The following is a 20,888-nucleotide window of genomic DNA, read 5'->3' as shown; positions in this document are numbered from 1 at the left end:
ATGTGAAGGAGAAATCAATGTCTCACATGACTTTGTAGAAAACAGACTTAACAAGTAATTGCATTCCCAGTGAACTATGAGTTACTATGTGTGATACACATCATTTTGTTTACTTAATGACATATGAAAACAGTAACATCCTCATCCTTGATGATAATAAAGGCAATGTGCTATTGAATGTTTTAATCTTCCTTAACCATATGATATGGTTTGGATGTGTGTCCCCTGCAAATTTCATGTTGAAATGTAATCCCCAATGTCAGAGGTGGGGCCTAGTGGGAGATACTGAATCATGGGGTAGGGGTGGTCCCCTCATGAATCCCCATGGTGATTGATAAGTGAGTTCTCACTCAGTTCACGTGAGATCTGGTCGTTTATAAGAGTCTGGGACCTTCCATTCTCTCTTGCTCCCTTTTGTCATGTGACGTGCTGGCTTCCCAATCCCTTCCACCATGACTGTACACTTCCTGAGGCCTCCCCAGAAGCAGACGCCAGCACCAGGCTTCCTGAAAAGCTTACAGAAGCATGAGCCAATTAAATCTCTCTCTTTTTTTTTTTTTGTAAATTACCCGGCCTCAAGTATTAATTTTTTTTTTTTTTTTTTTTTTGAGACGGAGTCTCGCTCTGTAGCCCAGGCTGGAGTGCAGTGGCCGGATCTCAGCTCACTGCAAGCTCCGCCTCCCGGGTTCATGCCATTCTCCAGCCTCAGCCTCCCGAGTAGCTGGGACTACAGGCGCCCGCCATCTCGCCCGGCTATTTTTTGTATTTCTTAGTAGAGACGGGGTTTCACTGTGTTCGCCAGGATGGTCTCGATCTCCTGACCTCGTGATCCGCCCATCTCGGCCTCCCAAAGTGCTGGGATTACAGGCTTGAGCCACCGCGCCCGGCAAGTATTATATTTCTTTATAGCAATGCAAAAACAGACTAGCATCATACTCAAATCACATCTAATTCTTCCCTTGGAAATTTTTATAAAATATAAGCCCAATCATGAAATTTTTTATACGTTTTAACAACTAACCAACATTATCTTTTAAATATACTGTGTTCTAAAGTAGTATGATTATAATAAAAATAATTCCACTTCAAGGAAAACCTGAGAACTTCTAAAATACAATAACTACAGTTCTTTATACATAAGAGCAAAATGTCATTTTCATATGGTCAAGGAAGGAAACTTTCAAAGCTTACAAAGCGAAGTAAAGCTCATATGAAAGCTGTTTTTCTAATAACTATTTCGTTTTCAACTGCCAATGTGGATATCTAGGCTACATAATGTAAAATTCTGCTTCTGGTAAATTAAGACAATACACTAACTTACATTTCTTTTTTTTTTTTTTTTTTCACTTTTATTCTATTCTATAGCACGCACTTCCCAAAATTTAAATTGGGAAGTGAATAAAGTTTATAGCAAAATTGTTATGTTCTAATATTTCTATTTTGGGAAATGTGTACCATTGTGAAATTAGTGACTTGTTACAAATAGTTAAAATGGTAAATTTTAAGTTACCTATATTTTACCACAATGAAAACACTCTACAGACAGGAGGCTGGGGGATCAGTGGAATGGAAAATGACAGGATGAGGGTGGTAGCTCCAGGGTACGAGGTTTTTTTTGGACATGATGAACATGTTCAAACGTTGACTTTGGTGATGGTTACATTTATCTATGAATATTCTAAAAAACACTGGGCTGGGCGCAGTGCTCATGCCTGTAATCCCAGCACTTTGGGAGGCCGAGGTGGGTGGATCATGAGGTCCGGAGATCGAGATCATCCTGGCCAACATGGTGAAACCCTGCCTCTACTAAAAAAAAAAAAAAAAAAACTAGCCAGGCATGGTGGCACGAGCCTGTAGTCCCAGCTTACTCAGGAGGCTAAGGTAGGGGAATCGCTTGAACCTGGGAGGCAAAGGTTGCAGTGAGCCAAGATCGCGCCACTGCACTCCAGCCTAGCAACAGAGCAAGACTCCCTCTCAAAAAAAACAAAAATGCTTGAATAGGAATAGCTCTGGTCTGCAGCTCCCAGTGAGATCAAGGCAGAAGGCGAGTGATTTCTGCATTTCCAACTCAGGTACCCAGCTCATCTCACTGGGACTGGGGAGACAGTGGGTGCAGCCCACGGAGGGCAAGCTGAAGCAAAGAGGGGTGTTGCTTCACCCGGGAAGCGCAAAGGGTCAGGCAAACTCCCACCCCTAGCCAAGGGAAGCCCTGAAGGACTGTGCTGCGAGAAACGGTGCATTTTGGTCCAAATACTACGCTCTTCCCACGGTCTTTGTAACCCTCAGACCAGGAGATTCCTTTGGGTGCCTACACCACCAGGGCCCTGTGTTTCAAGCACAAAGCTGGGCAGCCATTTGGGCAGACACTGAGCTAGCTGCAGGAGTCTTTTTTCATACCCCATGGCACCTGGAATCCCAACAAGGCAGAACCGTTCACTCTCCTGGAAAGGCTGAAGCCAGGGAGCCAAGGGGTCTACCTCAGTGGATCCCACCCCCACGGAGCCCAGCAAGCTAAGATTCACTGGCTTGAAATGCTCACTGCCAGCACAGCAGTCTGAAGTCAACCTGGGATGCCCGAGCTTGGTGGGGCAAGGGGCGCCTGCCATTACTGAGGCTTGAGTAGGTGATGTAAACAAAGCCGCCACCAGAGCTCAGCAAAGCCACTGCAGCCAGACTGCCTCTCTAGATTCTTCCTCTCTGGGCAGGCCATCTCTGAAAGAAAGGCAGCTGCCCCAGTCAGGGGCTTAAAAATAAAACTCCCATCTTCCTGGGACAGAGCACTAAGGGGAAGGGCAGGCTGTGAGCACAGCCTCAGCAGACTTAAATGTTCCTGTCTGCCAACTCTGAAGAGAGCAGCGTATCTCCCAGCACAGCGCTTGAGCTCTGCTAAGGGACAGACTGCCTCCTCAAGTGGGTCCCTGACGGCCGTGTATCCTGACTGGGAGACACCTCCTAGCAGGGGTCAACAGACACCTCATACAGAGGAGCTCCAGGTGGCATCTGGCAGGTGCCCCTCTGGGACAAGGCTTCCAAGGGAAGGAACAGGCAGCAATCTTTGCTGTTCTGCAACCTCCGCTGGTGAAACCCAGGTAAACAGGATCTGGAATGGATCTCCAGCAAACTCCAGCAGACCTGCAGCAGAGGACCTGACTGTTAGAAGTAAAACTAACAAACAAAGAAATTGCATCAACATCAACAAAAAGCATCAACATCCACACAAACACTCAATCCGAAGGACACCAGCATCAAAGACCAAAGGTAGATAAATCCACGAAGATGAGGAAAAACCAGCACAAAAATGCTGGTAATTCCTAAAACCAGAATGCCTCTTCTCCTCCAAAGCATCACAACTCCTCACCAGCAAGGGGACAAAACTGGACGGAGAATGAGTTTGACCAACTGACGAAAGTAGGCTTCAGACGGTGGGTAATAACAAACTCCTCCGAGCTAAAAGAGCATGTTCTAACCCAATGCAAGGAAGCTAGGAACCCTGAAAAAAGGTTAGAGGAATTGCTAACTAGAATAACCAGTATAGAGAAGAACATAAATGACCTGACGGAGCTGAAAAACACAGCACGAGAACTTCATGAAGCATACGCAAGTATCAATAGCCAAATCAAGTGGAAGAAAGGATATCAGAGATTGATGATCAATTTAATGAAATAAAGCGTGAAGACAAGATTAGAGAAAAATGAATGAAAAGGAATGAACAAAGCCTCCAAGAAACATGGGACTATGTGAAAAGACCAGACCTACGTTTGACTGGTATACCTGAAAGTAATGGGGAGAATGGAACCAAGTTGGAAAACACTCTTCAGGATATTATCCAGGAGAACTTACCCAACCTAGCAAGACAGGCCAAAATTCAAATTCAGGAAATACAGAGACCACCACAAAGATACTCCTTGAGAAGAGCAACCCCAAGACACATAATCGTCAGATTCACCAAGGCTGAAATGAAGGAAAAAATGTTAAGGGCAGCCAGAAAGAAAGGTCGGGTTACCCACAAAGGGAAGCCCATCAGACTAACAGCAGATCTCTCTGCAGAAATCCTACAAGCCAGAAGAGAATGAGGTCCAATATTCAACATTCTTAAATAAAAGAATTTTCAACCCAGAATTGTATATCTGGCCCAACTAAACTGAAGGAGACAGACACAAAAAACCCTTCAAACCCTTTTCTTTGAAGGGTTTTTTGTGTCTGTATCTCCTTCACTTTAGTTTGGCTGGATATAATGAATATCCAGGAGCCAGTTTTTTTTTTAAAAGATTAACAAAAAAGACCACTAGCCAGAATAATAAGAAATAAAGAGAGAAGAATCAGACACAATAAAAAATGATAAAGGGGATATCACCACTGACCCCACAGAAATACAAACTGCTATCAGGGAATACTACAAACACCTCTACGCAAATAAACTAGAAAATCTAGAAGAATTTGATAAATTCCTGGACACATACACCCTCCCAAGACTAAACCAGGAAGAAGTCAAATCCCTGAATAGACCGATAACAAGTTCTGAAATTGAGGCAGTAATGGCCTACTAACCAAAAAAAGCCCACGACCAGAAAGATTCACAGTCGAATTCTATCAGAAGTACAAAGAGGAGCTGGTACCATTCCTTCTGAAACTATTCCAAACAACAGAAAAAGAGGGACTCCTCCCTAACTCCTTTTATGAGTCCATCATCATCCTGACACCAAAACCTGGCAGAGACACAACAAAAAAAGAAAATTTCAGGCCAATATCCCTGATGAACATCGATGTGAAAATCCTCAATAAAATACTGGCAAACCAAATCCAGCAGCACATCAAAAAGCTTATCCACCACGACCAAGTCAGCTTCATCACTGGCATGCAAGGCTGGTTCAACATCCACAAATCAATAAACGTAATCCATCACATAAACAGAACCAATGACAAAAACCACATGATTATCTCGATAGATGCAGAAAAGGCCTTCGATAAAATTCAACACCCCTTCATGCTAAAAACTCTCAATAAAGTAGGTATTGATGGAATGTATCTCAAAATAATAAGAGCTATTTATGACAAACCCACAGCCAATATCACACTGAATGGGCAAAAGCTGGAAGCATTCCCTCTGAAAACCGGCACAAGACAAGGATGCCCTCTCTCACCACTCCTATTCAACATAGTACTGGAAGTCCTGGCCAGGGCAATCAGGCAAGAGAAATAAATAAAGGGTATTCAAATAGGGAAAGAGGAAGTCAAACTGCCTCTGTTTGCAGATGATATGATTGTATACTTAGAAAACCCAAAATCTGCTTAAGCTGATATGCAACTTCAGCAAAATCTCAGGATACAAAACCAATGTGCAAAAATCACAGGCATTCCTATACACCAATAATAGACAAAGAGAGAGCCAAATCATGAGTGAATTCCCATTCACAACTGCTACAAAGAGAATAAAATAACTAGGAATACAACTTATATGGGATGTGAAGGACTTCTTCAAGGAGAACTACAAACCACTGCTCAAGGAAATAAGAGAGGTCACAAACAAATGGAAAACATTCCATGCTCATGGATAGGAAGAATCAATATTGTGAAAATGGCCATACTGCCCAAAGTAATTTATAGATTCAATGCTATCCCCATCAAGCTACCACTGACTTTCTTCACAGAATTAGAAAAAAACTACTTTAAATTTCATATGGAACCAAAAAAGAGCCCACATAGCCAAGACAATCCTAAGCGAAAAGAACAAAGCTAGAGGCATCATGCTACCTGACTTCAAACTATACGACAAGGCTACAGTAACCAAAACAGCATAACACTGGTACCAAAATAGATATATAGACCAATGGAACAGAACAGAGGCCTCAGAAATAATGCCACACATCTACAACCATCTGATCTTTGACAAACCTGACAAAAACAAGCAATGGGGAAAGGATTCCCTATTTAACAAATGGTGTTGGGAAAACTGGCTAGCCATATGCAGAAAACAAACTGGACCCCTTCCTTATACCTTATACGAAAATTAACTCAAGGTGGATTAAAGACTTAAATGTAAGACCTAAAACTATAAAAACCCTAGAAGAAAACCTAGGCAATACCATTCAGGACATAGCCATGGGCACAGACTTCATGATTAAAACACCAAAAGCAACGGCAACGAAAGCCAAAATTGCCAAATGGGATCTAATCAAACCAAAGAGCTTCTGCAAAGAAACGATCATCAGAGTTTCACCTACAGAATGGGAGAAAATTTTTGTCATCTATCCATCTGACAAAGGGCTAATATCCAGAATCTATGAGGAACTTAAATTTACAATTTAAAAAAAACAAACCAATCCCATCAAAAAGCGGACAAAGGATATGAACAGACACTTTTCAAATGAAGACATTTATGCAGCCAACAAATATATGAAAAAAAGCTCATCAAAGACATGCAAATCAAAACCACAAGGAGATACCATCTCATGCCAGTTAGAATGGCAATCGCTAAAAAGTCAGGAAACAACAGATGCTAGAGAGAATGTGGAGAAATGGGAATGCTTTTATACTGTTGGTGGGAGTCTAAATTAGTTCAACCATTGTAGAAGACAGTGTGGCAATTTCTCAAGGATCTAGAACTAGAAATACCATTTGACCTAGCCATCCCATTACTGGGTATATACCCAAAGGATTATAAACCATTCTACTATAAAGACACATGCACATGTATGTTTATTGCAGCACTATTCACAATAGCAAAGACTTGGAACCAACCCAAATGCCCATCAATGATACACAGGATAAAGAAAACGTGGCACAAACACACCATGGAATACTATGCAGCCACAAAAAAAGGATGAGTTCATGTCCTTTGCGGGGACAGGGATGAAGCTGGAAACTATTACTCTCAGCAAACTAACACAGGAACAGAAAACCAAACACCGCATGTTCTCACTCATAAATGGGAGCTGAACAATGAGAACACATGGACACAGGGAGGGGAACAACACACACCAGGGCCTGACAGGTGGTTAGGGGCTAGGTGAGGGATAGCATTAGGAGAAATACCTAATGTAGATGATGGGTTGACAGGTGCAGCAAACCACCATGACATGTGTATACCTATGTAACAAACCTGCACATTCTGCACATGTATCCCAGAACTTAAAACATTAAAAAAAAAAAAACACTGAACTATACACTTTAAGTAGGGTAACTTGTATGTATATAAACTATATCAAAAAAGCTGTTAAAAATGAGTAAATGAAGCAATTTTAAAATAAAAAAGAGTAAATAAAAAGAAGAAAAAAGGAAAAATGTAAACTGCTCCTTCCTTCCAGTTCTAGACCAAGATGGAGTATATGTGCTACTCCTTATTCTTCCCACTAAACACAGATAAAAACCCTGGACATTAAACATCAAAAGGTGGAGAGAAGAGGGCAGACCAGTAAGGTCCTTGGACTCAGAGAACAAGACATCAGTGAGTTTCCAGTATTCCCTTTTGGTCTCATGCCCATGTTGTGTACTAGAGAGTTGGCAACCAGAAAAGTAATAGACACAGGACCAAAAAAATCCCCAAGAAAAGTCTGGTCTTTCTAGCCCAAGGACTAGGAAAAGGGCAGCCTAGCGGAACAAAAAAAATTTGATAGGACTATCCCATCCAAAGATGACAGAAAAAGCACAGCCTCACCCACACTGAACAGCAAAGAGTAAGCGAAGCCTGGACTCCCACACTGCCCAGCTGTAGGAAGATACTCTCCCCACTGCCCAGATGGTGTCAGGGCAGACCAAGTGGGGAGTGGAGACATCCATCCAAGCCTGGCAGTCATTGTAGAGTACATGCACAAGGGTGCCGGACGCTCATCCCTGTTAAAGTTTCAAAAAATTTAGTTTAAAGATCGAACTGGCTTTTATTAGCAAATCAGGCAGTATTTCATCTATAAAATAGAAAGATACTCAGATCAGCTGAGCAGCAGAAGTAAACTTTGCAGCCAGAAAAGGCTGCAGAAAGCAGATTCAAGGAACAAAATACAGATTGGGCATTTCAAAGTTACTTTCCTTACAGGGTAGAGAGGACTCTCTTATGCTGGCTCCGTTTGGCCCCCTTATGACTGGTTGCTGTGAATCTCTTGTTTTGGGGGAAACTGGCCTGTTTTTAATTTAGTTTGATTGTGGCACCTAGCACAAGTGACTCCATTCTAGTTTGTTCTAGTCTGCTTGGCCTGGTGCAGGAGCTTAGTCTGAAATAATGGCCTCTGGTACATTTTATTTAATACCCCCAACTGGCAGTAATAAAGCACTCCTACCCATCTCTATCAGTGTCAGAGGAAGCCTAGTGAAAAGTGGAAAATCTAACCACCTTCTAAAAGGTAACACCACCCATGCAATGTCAGTGGAGGCCACAGGCATGCAGTAACCAGGCACTCCTCCCCTTCCCAGCCAAGGTGGTGCTAGCAGAGACCACTGGGAATGGCACCTTCCCTTTCCGGATGTCAAAATGGGCTGTGAAGGGAACCTGGCTCCTCACCCCCTTCTGGCAGTAAACCCCACATTCCACTACCACTACCACCAGGCCCGATAACCAGAAGATTTAAATAAGATCCCAAATCTCATAACAAAATGTCTAGGCTATACTGGAAAATCACTCATTATCCCCAAAACCAGAAAAATTTCAACTCAAATGAGAAAAGAGAATCAACAGATGTCAACATCAAAACAACACAGACACTGAAATTATCTAACAAGGATTTTTAAACACACATCATAAAAATGTCTCAATGGACAATTATGAACAGACTTGAAACAAATGAAAAAAATATAAAGTCTCAGAAGAGACACTGCTAGTATGAAGAAGAAACAATTGGAAATTCTGAAACTAAAAATCTTACTGGATGGGCTCAACAGTAAAATTTTAAAAAGGGGGAAAAAAATCAGTGAACTTTAAGACAAAACAATAGAAACTGCCCAAGATGAACAGGAAATGCACTTAGAAAAAATGAGCAGAAACTCAGGACCCTACGGTACAACAAGAAAAGATTTCACAAGGTGTCACACCAGGGTAAAAGAAGAGATGGAGAGTAGAGCTCAAAAAGCACTGCAAACTTCTCAGATCTGACAAAAGATCTGACAAGAATGGCTGCAAACTTCTCAGATCTGACAAAAGATACAAACTTAAAAGAATCAGGATGCTAAGCAAACCCCAAACAGGGTAATCCTGAAGAAATTCATACCAAGACCCAGAATAGTCAAACGACTAAAAACTAAAGACTAAAAAAATGTTGAAAGTAGTAAGAGAAAAGTGACACCTATCTCAAAAGGAAAAACAACTCAAATGATATCAGATTTCTCATCAGAAAGCACAGAGACCAGAAAGAAGTGGCATAATAACATTTTTCAAGTGCTAAAAGAAAAGAACTGTCAACTCCAAATTCTGTATCTGATGAAATTATCCTTCAGGAATGAAGGAGAAATACAAGCATCTTCAGATGAAAGAAAACGAACAGAATTTGCTTCCAGTAGACTTACCCTAAAAGAATAGAGAATTACTGAAACAGAACAAAAATGAGAAATTGTGAACTATCAGGAAATAAGAAAACAGAAACGGTAAAAAGGTAGGTCAATACCATAGGCTTTCCTTTGCCTCTTGAATATTCTAGATTCTTAGAGATAAAGCAAAAATTATAACACTGTCAGATATAGAGTTCTAATTGTATATAAAGGAAATATTTATATACCTTTATGTATGTAAAATCTACATATACTTTTACATGAGTATTACCAATGGGAGGATAAAGGGATTTAAAGAGGCAAAGCTCTTACACTTCACCCAACAACTGTTAAAATACCAACAGTACACTGCAATGAGTTACGTATACATAATGTAATTCCTAGAGCTACCACTAAGTAATATCTATACAAAGAAATACACTGAAGAACACTATAGATAAACTAGAATTCTAAAAAATGTTGACGCATAACCCATAAGGCAGGAAAAAGAAAACAGAGAAACAAAAACAGAAAGCAAAAAATAAAATGGCATTATCAAACATTACGCTGAACATAAACCCTCTAAATACATCAATCAAAAGACAGACAATGGCAGTGGGTAAAAAAAACAACCAACCATATGACAATTACCAGAAACTCACTTCAAATACAAGTTACCTGAGAGTGAAAGGATGGAAAATTATATACCATGCAAACATTAATTGAAGGAAAGCAGAGGTGGCTATATTAGTGTCAGATAAAGTAGATTTCAGAGCAGAAAAATTACCAGAGACACATAGATGAACTACATAATGATAAAAGTGTCAATCCATCTAGAACACACAGGAATCTCAAACGTGTATGCACCAAACAATAGACCTACAAAATATGTGAAACAAAAATTGATAAAACGCTAAAAAGAGGCAGGGTGCACTGGCTCATGCTTGTAATCCCAGCGCTTTGGAAGGCCAATAGAAGGCGATCACTGAGCCCAGGAGTTCAAGTCCAGTGGAACCCCATCTCTACAAAAAAAAATTTTTTACATCAGTTGGGCATGTTGGCATGTGCCTACAATCCCAGCTACTCTGGAGGCTGAAGCAGGAGGATGGCTTGAGCCCAAAAGGTCGAGGCTGAATTGAGCCATGATCATGCCACTGCACTCTAGCCTGGGTAACAGACTGAGACTATGTCAAAAAAAAGAAAAAAGAACAAAAGAGAATAAACAAAGCTACAAGGAAAGACGAACTCAACAGGACCATTAACTAAAAGGAAATAAATAACATTTCAGAACACTCCGCCTAACAATAGCAAAATAAATGTTCTTTTCAAGAGCCAAAGAATACTTACCAACATACAGGTAGAGTCACAATATCTTACCGTATGCCTTGTAAAAGCACCACTTAACTTTTTAAGCTATGTGTATGTTACCACGATAAAATAAAACCCAACTTCAAAAAATAATGTAGAAGCACAACTTCTGGTCCAGACAAAATGCCATAGACCCATTTCTCTGCTTCTCCCCAGTAAGTCCAACTATAAACCCTGGTAATTAAGCAAAAGCCAATCAAAGGAGAGTTCTGAAAGAAGGTAAGAAGGCAGCAGTGACTTACTGAGACTCCCCTCTCCCACCAAGGGATATTGGGGCCTGAGACTCCCCTCTCCCATCAAAGGATACTGGGGCATTTGGGCAGGAGCAGTAAGGGGAACTTGTCACTACAAGCTGCTGGCCCAAGAAGGCTCTGTGCCTCTCATGCCTGAGACTCCTCTCTCTCATTAGGGAGAGCCAGGCAGCACCAACAGGTGCAACCCCACCACATAAGGAGCCCGGTCCAGAAAAACCTTTTTATCCATAACCTAAGATCTTGCTCCAAGACATCAGAGCATCAAGGTGTCACCAACAAGAGGGATTCTGCCACAGGAACCCTTTTGCCACAGCGGTGCTAAGACTCCTCTTCTCCAACCCAGAGACACCAGGGCAGTCACTGGGTCCATATGGATGGGATACAGCCACAGCCAGGGCCCAACCACAGAAGCCTCTTCATCCCCATGGGTCTGACACTTTCATCTTTTAACAAGAGAAACCAGGCCTAGGAAAATCCACCTTTCGCTCTCACGCAGCACCAACAGAGACCAGGAAGAGCCCCAGTGATACCACATAAACCAAGCAGACCAAAGATCACAGCACAAAGGCTCTGAGAATTAAAATGTCATTTAGAACCACAGGCCACAAATGTAGTCCAGGACCTATGTGCTGAATCTAAACAGGGTGGCTGCATGCTAAAATAAAAGATATAAATAGAACCCAAATTCTCCTAATATACAAAATACCCAAGAGACAATCGAAAACCATCTGTCAAACCAAGAGCCAAAACATTCACAGAATGGAGTGGAGATAACAGAGTAAAGAATTAGGGAACTTGAGAACAGATTAATAGAACGTACACAATCTGAACAACACAGAGAAAAGAAACAGGGAAAAAGCCTAAGGGAATTATGAAACACCAACATAAGATCCAACTTTCTTAACACTGGAAATCCAAATGGAGAGAAGAGAATGGGAGCAACTCTCCATTATTTCAACAACAACAAAGAGTAGTTGAAGAAATAATGGCTAAAAACTTCCTAAATTTAGTCGAAGACCAAAAGCAAACAAACAAACAAAAAACCAAACATAAAATCCATGACAAGACACATCATAATTAAACTTCTGAAAACTAGACAAAGTAAAAACTTGAAAGCAGCCAGAGAGAAATGACACATTATCTACAAGGGAACATCAATCTGAGTGACAGCAGCATCCTAATCAGAAACTACGGACGCAAGAAGGAAGAGGCACAAGATTTTTCAAGTGCTAAGAAAAGAATGGCAGGCTAGCAGCCATGGCTCACGCCTTAATCGTAACACTCTGGGAGGATGACACAGGAGGATCACTTGAAACCAGCTGGGCAATATAGCAAGATCCTGTCTCTTAAAAAATTTTTTTTTTAATTAGCCAGGCATGGTGGTATGTGCCTGAAGTCCCAGCTACATGGGTGGATTGCCTGGGCCCAAGAGGTCAAGGCTGTAATGGGCTATGATCGCATCACTAACTCTAGCCAGCACAAAAGTGCAAGATTCTGTCTCAAAAAAAAAAAAAAAAAAAAGGAAGAACAATAGAAAAAGGGGAAATATGGGCACGTGGTATGTGCAATACACTATCCTTATCATCATGAGTTTTACAAACCATATTTGATGACTGACACAAAAACTGTGTCAACCACCTGTAACACCATCTGATACCCAGGACATGATATTTAAAGTGAGGACCTAACTGAAAGAAGGGTTTCCACACTTGACTGGAAGTGGTGAAATACAGCAATACACCATGGTGATAAGTCACATATGTATACTGTAATACCCAGATCAAGCACTGTGAAAACTATACAAACACCTAATCTCAAACACACTATACGGATACCAAAAGTGTCCAAGTAACCCAAAAAGTGGCAAAAACAAAAAAAAGAAACAGCAATGAGAATCAGAAGAAACAGAACACAGATAATACATAGCACACTTATATTCTAACATATCAATAATTATTGTAACTGTAAATGGTGTAAATATGCCAATCAAAAGAGAATGGCATAGTCAATAAAAAATAGGATCATAAGATCCAACAAGAAACTCACTTCAAATTCAACATAGGTAAGTTGAAAGCTAATACCATGCAAACATTAATCCAAAAAAAGCATAAATGGCGACATCAATATCTAACAAAGAAGATTTTAGAGCAAAGAAAATTACCAGAGACAGAGGAACATTAACCATGAAAGGAACAATCCACCGAGAAGACAAAATTCTTGAATGTGTGTGCACCACATGACAGTGCTTCAAAGTACATGAGGCAAAAATGGATTCAATCTGTGACGGAAACCTATTTTGAAACAGGTGGCACATTTCCAAATAATGAACTCCTAAAATTAAACAGATTTACTAATACAGTTACTGCTATAGGTAACACCAAGGAGGAAAGGAGAAATGGTAGTTCCAGAGAACCCACTTTCAACCAAGCACTGAAAAAAGGGCACCTTACACAGGTTCTACTGTAATCTCCAATAATCCCGTAAGAAAAAATATTATCCAGCACTTTACAGATGAAGAAACCATGGCTTTCAGTTTAAGTTACCCAAGAGCAAACAGCTAGTGGGAAAATCAACACAAAAATCAGCGTTATAACATTCCGATACGTATTCTGAGCTGTATGTTACAGTCTCTCAAATGGCCGAAACCAAAAATTGTTCAAAAACTCAAATTCTGAAGCAACTACATATTGAGTGAAATTATGTTTTCTACAATTCCTCTGGAATAAAACTTCAAAAACTGTAAGAAGCAATACTTATTTTTTTAAAATTTTCTTCTTTTCTTTGAATGAGAAATAAGTTAAATATGAGTTAAATCCAATCTCGGGTATGAAAGGTCTGTACACTAATTCTACCGCTAACCTGTGGCCCCACTAAACAAGTCAACCGTTCTCAATACTCCATTTCCCTTTCCTAAAGGCAAAACTACATGTCGACAAAAAGCACTTTGTATATATGTGTTTAAGTAAAAAGTGTGCCTAGCAAAGATACCGAAATGTCGAACAGAAGTCATTTCAATAAGGAGTGTGTTTTTAACAATATAATTAAAAGTTGCATCTGTCACCTTCACAATTCATACGGCTACACAAACAAGTTTCGGAGACTCTGAATTATCCCATAAATTAGGACTTTTGATCCCCGTTTACTTTAGGAGAGCAGCCACCCCTCAATACCGGACCGCGGTTCTCCGCTCCCGTTCTGGCTCCTGCGCTCGGCTCGGGCGTCCCGGGATGCAGACGCTCGCTCCGGCAGTTCCGCGGCCCTCACCACAGCGGACGCCACAGCTGCGGCGCGCCCAGAACGCCCAGGACTCCCGACTCCCGGCGCACAGATGGGGCGCGCCGGTAGGACCCCAGACCCGCCCGGCTCCGGGTTCCTGCGGTGGACTGGAGCCCCCGGGGCGCGTCTGCGGGGGACGCGCGCCGGTCCCGCCTCGGTTACCTGCTGTGCCGGTCGGCTCCCGGCCCGGGCCCCGCGGGGCTGTAGTAGGCCGCGCGTTTGCGGTTGGCTGCGGCCGCCGCGGCGCTACGCACCGGGTACAGCGGGATTTGGTCCGCCATGTTCCGGCCGCCCCTTTCCCGCCCCTCCCGCTTTCCCCTCAATTCGCCACCTTTTCCCCGCCCTCTCCCCTCAGCGCCAACCCCGGCGGAGGCACCGCCCGCGGACCTTCCCCGCCTCCGCCAAGCGGCGAGGTCCGATGACGTCAAGGGCGGCGACGCGACGCGGAAGGCGTGGCTCGCTAGGCCCGCCCTCCTTTGGGCGTCGGCGCACGATGACGTGCGCCAGGTGGCAAAAAGGCGGCGCGGGAGTCAGTGGAGTCCGGACGATGACGTCACGAGCGGCGAAGACTGGGGCGGTGGCGTCGCGTTCTGAGGCCCCGCCCCCGTCGCGTGAAGGCCCGATGACGTCACCAATCGGCGGGGCGGGGCTTGCGTACGCCGCGGGCTGGTCTTCCGGTAGCGCGGGAGGCCCCGCACATGGGTCATGGTTCGGCCGGGCGCGCTCTGGTCCGCGGGTGGAAGGACCCGGCAGCCGTCTCCTGGAAGTTCTGCCGGGCACGTGCGTGGGCGCGCGCGGCCTCCTGAGCGGTCCCGAGCCTGCGCTGCCGGGAGTAGTACGCTTCTTGCTGCCGCCCCGCGCTTCTCCAGCCTGCCTTCGGTGCCCGCGCCCTTGGAACCGCTGGTGTCTGTGCGTTCACAGGCAGGGTCGTGCTCCGTGGCCCTGGTCCCCAAAGCGGCGCGACCCCAGGCGCGCCCACCGCGCTGGGCTGAATTTCCGAGATGTTCTTGTCCTGCTTCGGCACTGCCGCTTTCCTCCTTTCCTCTGGCTCTTGGTCTTTAGCTTGAGTCCACATCCCCTACCTCTAGGCCCGCGGCCTGCTGAAAAGTCCTGTAGGCGACTGTCAGAAACGAGGTTTACACCCTCAATCTACACAAGAAAGAAAAACGATACTGAATGAACGAATATACACCTTTGGTTGGGTTTGTTTCATTTCCTGTCCCGAAGACGGCCCCCTTCCACCTCCATCACCCACTGCCCCTGGAAGCCCGCAAACTGAACACCGCTCACCTCGCCTATTTCTGGTTTATTCACTTTGTGTTTTTTTAACCAATGTTTTTCTGATATTCCATTATCATGACATACACATTTTGTCTGTGTGTTTGAAACACTGTTCAACATGAACTTATAAATGCTTTTCTGTTTTTTGGAGATGGGGTCTCCGTCACCCAGGCAGGAGTGCAATGTTTTGATCACGGCTCACTACAGCTTCCACCTCTCAAGGTTCAGGTGATCCTCCCCCATCTGCATGTATTACTTTTTCATTATAAAAAATGGTCATATACCAAAAAACTAGCCGGGCGAGGTGGCGCCTGTAATCCCAGCTACCCGGGAGGCGGAGCTTGCAGTGAGCTGAGATCGCGCCACTGCACTCCAGCCTGGGCGACAGAGCGAGACTCCGTCTCAAAAAAAAAAAAAAAAAAATGGTCATTATGAATATTAATTTTTTTTTCTCCTGCCTCAGCCTCCCGAGTAGCTGGGACTACGCCTGGCTAGCTTTTGTATTTTTAGTAGAGACGGGTTTTCACCGTGTTAGTCAGGATGGTCTCCATCTCCTGGCCTCGTGATCCACCTGCCTTGGCCTCCCAAAGTAATGGGATTACAGGCTTGAGCCACCGCGCCCCGCCTGTGAATATGAATATTCTTAATTTGTTGCTGCCACTTTCTGATTGCCAGTTTGCTTCTCAGCTGCTTTTCATGTAGCTTGAATACACGCCACTCCACAGACACTAACTACTTTCAAAAGACACCAATGGCCTCCCAATTGACAAGGGACTTCACCCATTATTTCTCTACCTCACCCTCAGCCGCTGACACTGTTCACACCATCTCTCACCTACATTCAACAACTGATGTTGATAACACCATCTCATTCTCACAGCACTGGCACTGTAACACCATCTCCTCAACCTCACTCAACACCTGACAGTGACAACAGCATCTCCTCACCCTCAGCAACTGACAGTGACACCATCTCCTCACCCTCACTCAACACCTGACAGTGAATAGCATCTCCTTACCCTCACTCAACACCTGACAGTGACACCACCATCTCCTCAGCCTCACTCAGCAACTGACAGTGACATCATCATCTACACCCTCACTTAACAACTGACAGTGAGACCATCTCCTCACCCTCACTCAACTACTCACAGTGACAACACCATCTCCTCACCCTCACTCAACACCTGACAGTGACAACAGCATCTCCTCACCCTCACTCAACTACTGACAGTGACAACACCATCTCCTCACCCTCACTCAACACCTGACAATGACAACAGCATCTCCTCACCCTCACTCAACTACTGACAGTGACAACACCATCTCCTCACCATCACTCAACACCTGACAATGACACCATCTCCTCACCCTCAACACCTGACAGTGACAACAGCATCTCCTCACCCTCACTCAACTACTGACAGTGACAACACCATCTCCTAACACTCACTCAGCAACTGACAGTGACAACACCATCTCCTCACCCCCACTCAACAACTGACAGTGATAACAGCATCTCCTCACCCCCACTAATCACTGACACTCTTCATATCCTCTCCTCACCCACAGTTAATAACTCACACTGATAACACCATCTCCTCACCCTCACTCAATTGAATGGACTCACGGTTCCACATGGCTGGGGAGCTCTCACAATCACGGCAGAAGGCAAGAGAGAGGATGAGAACCAAGCGAAAGGCGTTTCTCCTTATAAAACCATGAGATCTCGTGAGACTTATTCACTACCACGAGAACAGTATGGGGGAAACTGCCCCCTTGATTCAATTATCTCCCACTGGGTCCCTCCTACAACACTTGGGAATTATGGGAGCTACAATTCAAGATGAGATTTGGGTGGGGACACAGCCAAACCATAACACGCAACCACAGGCAGTTTTCACACCAACTCCTTGTAAATTTTTTCCTCCCTTAATGCACAGACTAAATTAACTAGCTCTCTTCCTTTACCTACTCCATCTCTCTTGAAAACTCCTCCTTCATCACCTACCCACTTAGGTAAATAATACTCATTTCTTTTTTCCTAATTCTAACCTCTCCTGGCTCCATTTCTGAATTGCTTATTCAGTTTCAATTGCATGCAAAAGTTAACGATGGGGTTTATGGGGAATATCAGTATGACTAAGGCATACTGTCTGTCCTCTAGGAAGCTTAGTAGGAGAGGGAGACACATAGGGAAACAGCTTGTTTTTACTTAGGACACAATGAAATACTTGCCATAAGTCCACAAGTATGAAGTTGTACCAGTGGGTATGTTTTTTTTTTTTGAGACAGAGTCTCGCTCTGTCGCCCAGGCTGGAGTGCGGTGGTGCAGTCTCGGCTCACTGCAACCTCTGCCTCCCAGGTTCAAGCTATTCTCCTGTCTCAGCCTCCCAAGTAGCTGGGATTACAGGCACCCACCACCACGCCTGGCTAATTTTTGTATTTTTAGTAGAGACATAATTTCACCATGATGGCCAGCCTGGTCTTGAACTCCTGACCTCAAGTGATCCACCTGCCTCGGCCTCCCATAGTCTTGGGATTACAGATGTGAGCCACCGCACCCATCCCCCAGTGGGTATCTTGACAGGAAAAAGATGACATACTTAAAGCGTTAAACTGAAGAGAGTTTAAGGAGCTGTTTGCAGAGGTATGGATGGAAATAAGAAAGCCAAATATTTTTGACGAATTAACTGGGAGAAGCAATAGTGAAAAACTGGTTTCACCCTTAGACCAAAGAGATTAGATAAGGAAAAGTGTTGACCCTGAATAGAATCCCTCCTGAGTTGGAGCCCTGGGAGCAAAGCTACCTCAAAGAGCATGAGACTACGGAGTAGATGCAGGCCAGCTGGTGGGCAAAAGCCACCTGCCACCCACTTTGTAAATTAAGTGCTTTTGAAATACAACCACACTGATCTGTTGACTTATTACTTATGGCTGCTCTCAAGCTATGATGGTAGAGTTAAGAAGATGCTACAGAGACCATATCACCTGCAAAGCCTGAAATATTTACCATCTGGCCCTTTAGAGAGAATGTTTGTGCATCCCTGTTCTATAGGAAAGAGCGGGTGGCGTAAGAGGCAGAGACAGGCACAGAATGGCGCTCTCACAGCAGAAGGCTGCGTTGGTCAATGCCACCCTAGCGCAACCATGAAAAGAATAACAACAGAATGTTTAGCTAACAAGTTAATGGAGGGAGGAAGAGGGATAATAAAAATACTTTATTACTTCAAGGAAGCTGTGAAAGGAGTTTAAAGAAAAAAGAATCGATGGAATAAGCGGGAAACAAAGAAGATGGTAGAGACAAACCTGAAGGTCAGTTTATGTATATTAAATGTAAACAGACTAAATACCTCAGTAAAAAGTCAGATTGTCAGATTGCATTAAAAATAAAACCCAACCGGGCGTGGTGGCTTACACCTGTAATCCCAGCACTTTGGGAGGCTGAGGCGGGCAGATGACTAGAGGCTGGGAGTTTGAGACCAGCCTGGGCAACATGGCGAAACTCCGTCTCTAATTGAAACAAAAACAAAAAGAGAAAAGAAAAAAAAAAAAAAAGAAAGAAAACTATATGCTTGAGGTCTCAGATCTCACCTTAAATAGAAAGACCCATAAAAGTTGAAAGTAAAAGCATAGAAAAATATACGCCGTGTGACCACTGATTACAGTAGCCTCCCCATGAGGTAAGCTCTGTGAGTCTCCTTCACCTTTCCCCAGATGAGCAGCCTGGAGCATAGAGGGCTTAGGCAATCTGCCCGAGGTCACAGTGCTCACAGCTGCAGAGCCAGGCTTCAACCCAGGTGCCAAAGGCCATACCCTTAACCTCTAACCTCAAGTTGCCCCCTGAGTTTTAGGAAGATGATACTGATGGCTAGAATTTGAAAGTAAGGCAAAAAGGAGAAATGAATGTCATTTCATGTCATACAAAGGGACAGTCTCACCCAAAGATGAGTGGAACGTACTTTGTTCAACTCACTGCTAACTAGTTGATGAAAGTCTTTGACTTAGTGAAATCGCATGTTAACTTAAAGATGTTTGCCAATAGAGGCACAAATAGTTTCTGTTTTGTTGTGTATTAACTACATTTTATTTTCTACATTCTTGATGCCCTGGCTAACAGGGGAGAGCCTGTCCTGCCCGCAGCTCATCCGTTCTTAGAGATAGCAGATGACTCACCTGCAAGCACATCTTTCACATGCAAGCCGCCAATCCTGCCAGCCACCTCGATTGGTGGGATAAGCTCTTGCTTTCCAGGCCACTGTGCCCCTGTCCTACTTACCATGGGGCCAGGCCACAGACAGGGAGGATGGTCCTTCATGCCAAAGCCTGCTGATCACATCAGCCAAGGCCAAACCTGCCCAGCCTGTTCTCCCCGCCTCGCCCGGCCTTCCCGTGGAAGCCACAACAAAGGCTCTTGGCTTGCCTCTCTCCCTCTGTGTCCCAACCCTGCATGGCGTGGCGTGGCGTGGCATGGCGTGGCATGGCCCCTTCCTGTGGGAGCTCTAACAAACTGTGTTTTCTGTGGCCATCATCTCCTGATCTGTTGGCCTCACTATAGCTAAACAATAATAAAACCTACATTTTAAAACAAGTAGGAAAATATACATCAAAGGATATAGCTTATTGTCCTTTAGGAGATCAACCAGTTTTGTATCTAACTAAACAGTCTTATCATAATATTCCTTTAGAAAATTGCCTCAGTATCTGTATGTCCTAAAATACGGTTTGAACCAGTTCTACATCTTACTCATTATATCTTCCTTCATTGATCAATAAGTTGAATAAAATCTTGCATGAGCATTATAATTTTACCTCTTTGAAAATTATACTTTAGGCCAGGCACGGTGGCTCATACCTGTAATCCCAGCACTTTGGGAGACCGAGATAAGCAGGTTGCTTGAGCTCAGGAATCTGAGACCAGCCTGGGCAACATAGTGAAACCTTGTCTCTGTAAACATACAAAAGATTAGCCAGGTGTGGTGGCACATGCCTGTGGTCCCAGTTGCTCGGGAGGCTGAGGTGGGAGGATCACCTGGGCCCAGGAGGTTGAGGTTACACTGAGGCAAGATCACACCTCTGCACTCCAGCCTGGGTGACAGGGGAGATCCTGTCTCGAAAAAGAAAAAAAAAAGAAAATTATATTTTAGCAAAAAGACATAACTTTTCGGGCCGGGCGCGGTGGCTCAAGCCTGTAATCCCAGCACTTTGGGAGGCCGAGACGGGCGGATCACGAGGTCAGGAGATCAAGACCATCCTGGC

General features: G+C 43.9%; 1 protein-coding gene across 1 annotated transcript in view; it reads right to left on the bottom strand.

Moving 5' to 3' along the window:
• Window positions 1–14,759, bottom strand: part of ATP9B (ATPase phospholipid transporting 9B (putative)) — a 269,119-nt gene extending 254,360 nt beyond the window's left edge. Inside the window, exon 1 of the mRNA XM_025365036.1 lies at window positions 14,511–14,759. Within this exon, the coding sequence (XP_025220821.1) occupies window positions 14,511–14,629 (119 nt within the window). The 5' untranslated portion in view covers window positions 14,630–14,759. The remainder of the gene's footprint in view (window positions 1–14,510) is intronic.
• Window positions 14,760–20,888: the final 6,129 nt, after the last annotated feature.

Source organism: Theropithecus gelada, chromosome 18 (assembly GCF_003255815.1).
Source record: "Theropithecus gelada isolate Dixy chromosome 18, Tgel_1.0, whole genome shotgun sequence".
NCBI classification, from domain to species: Eukaryota; Metazoa; Chordata; class Mammalia; order Primates; family Cercopithecidae; genus Theropithecus; species Theropithecus gelada.
The sequence above is the reverse complement of the archived record's forward strand: the minus strand, read 5'-3'. Positions and strand labels throughout refer to the sequence as shown.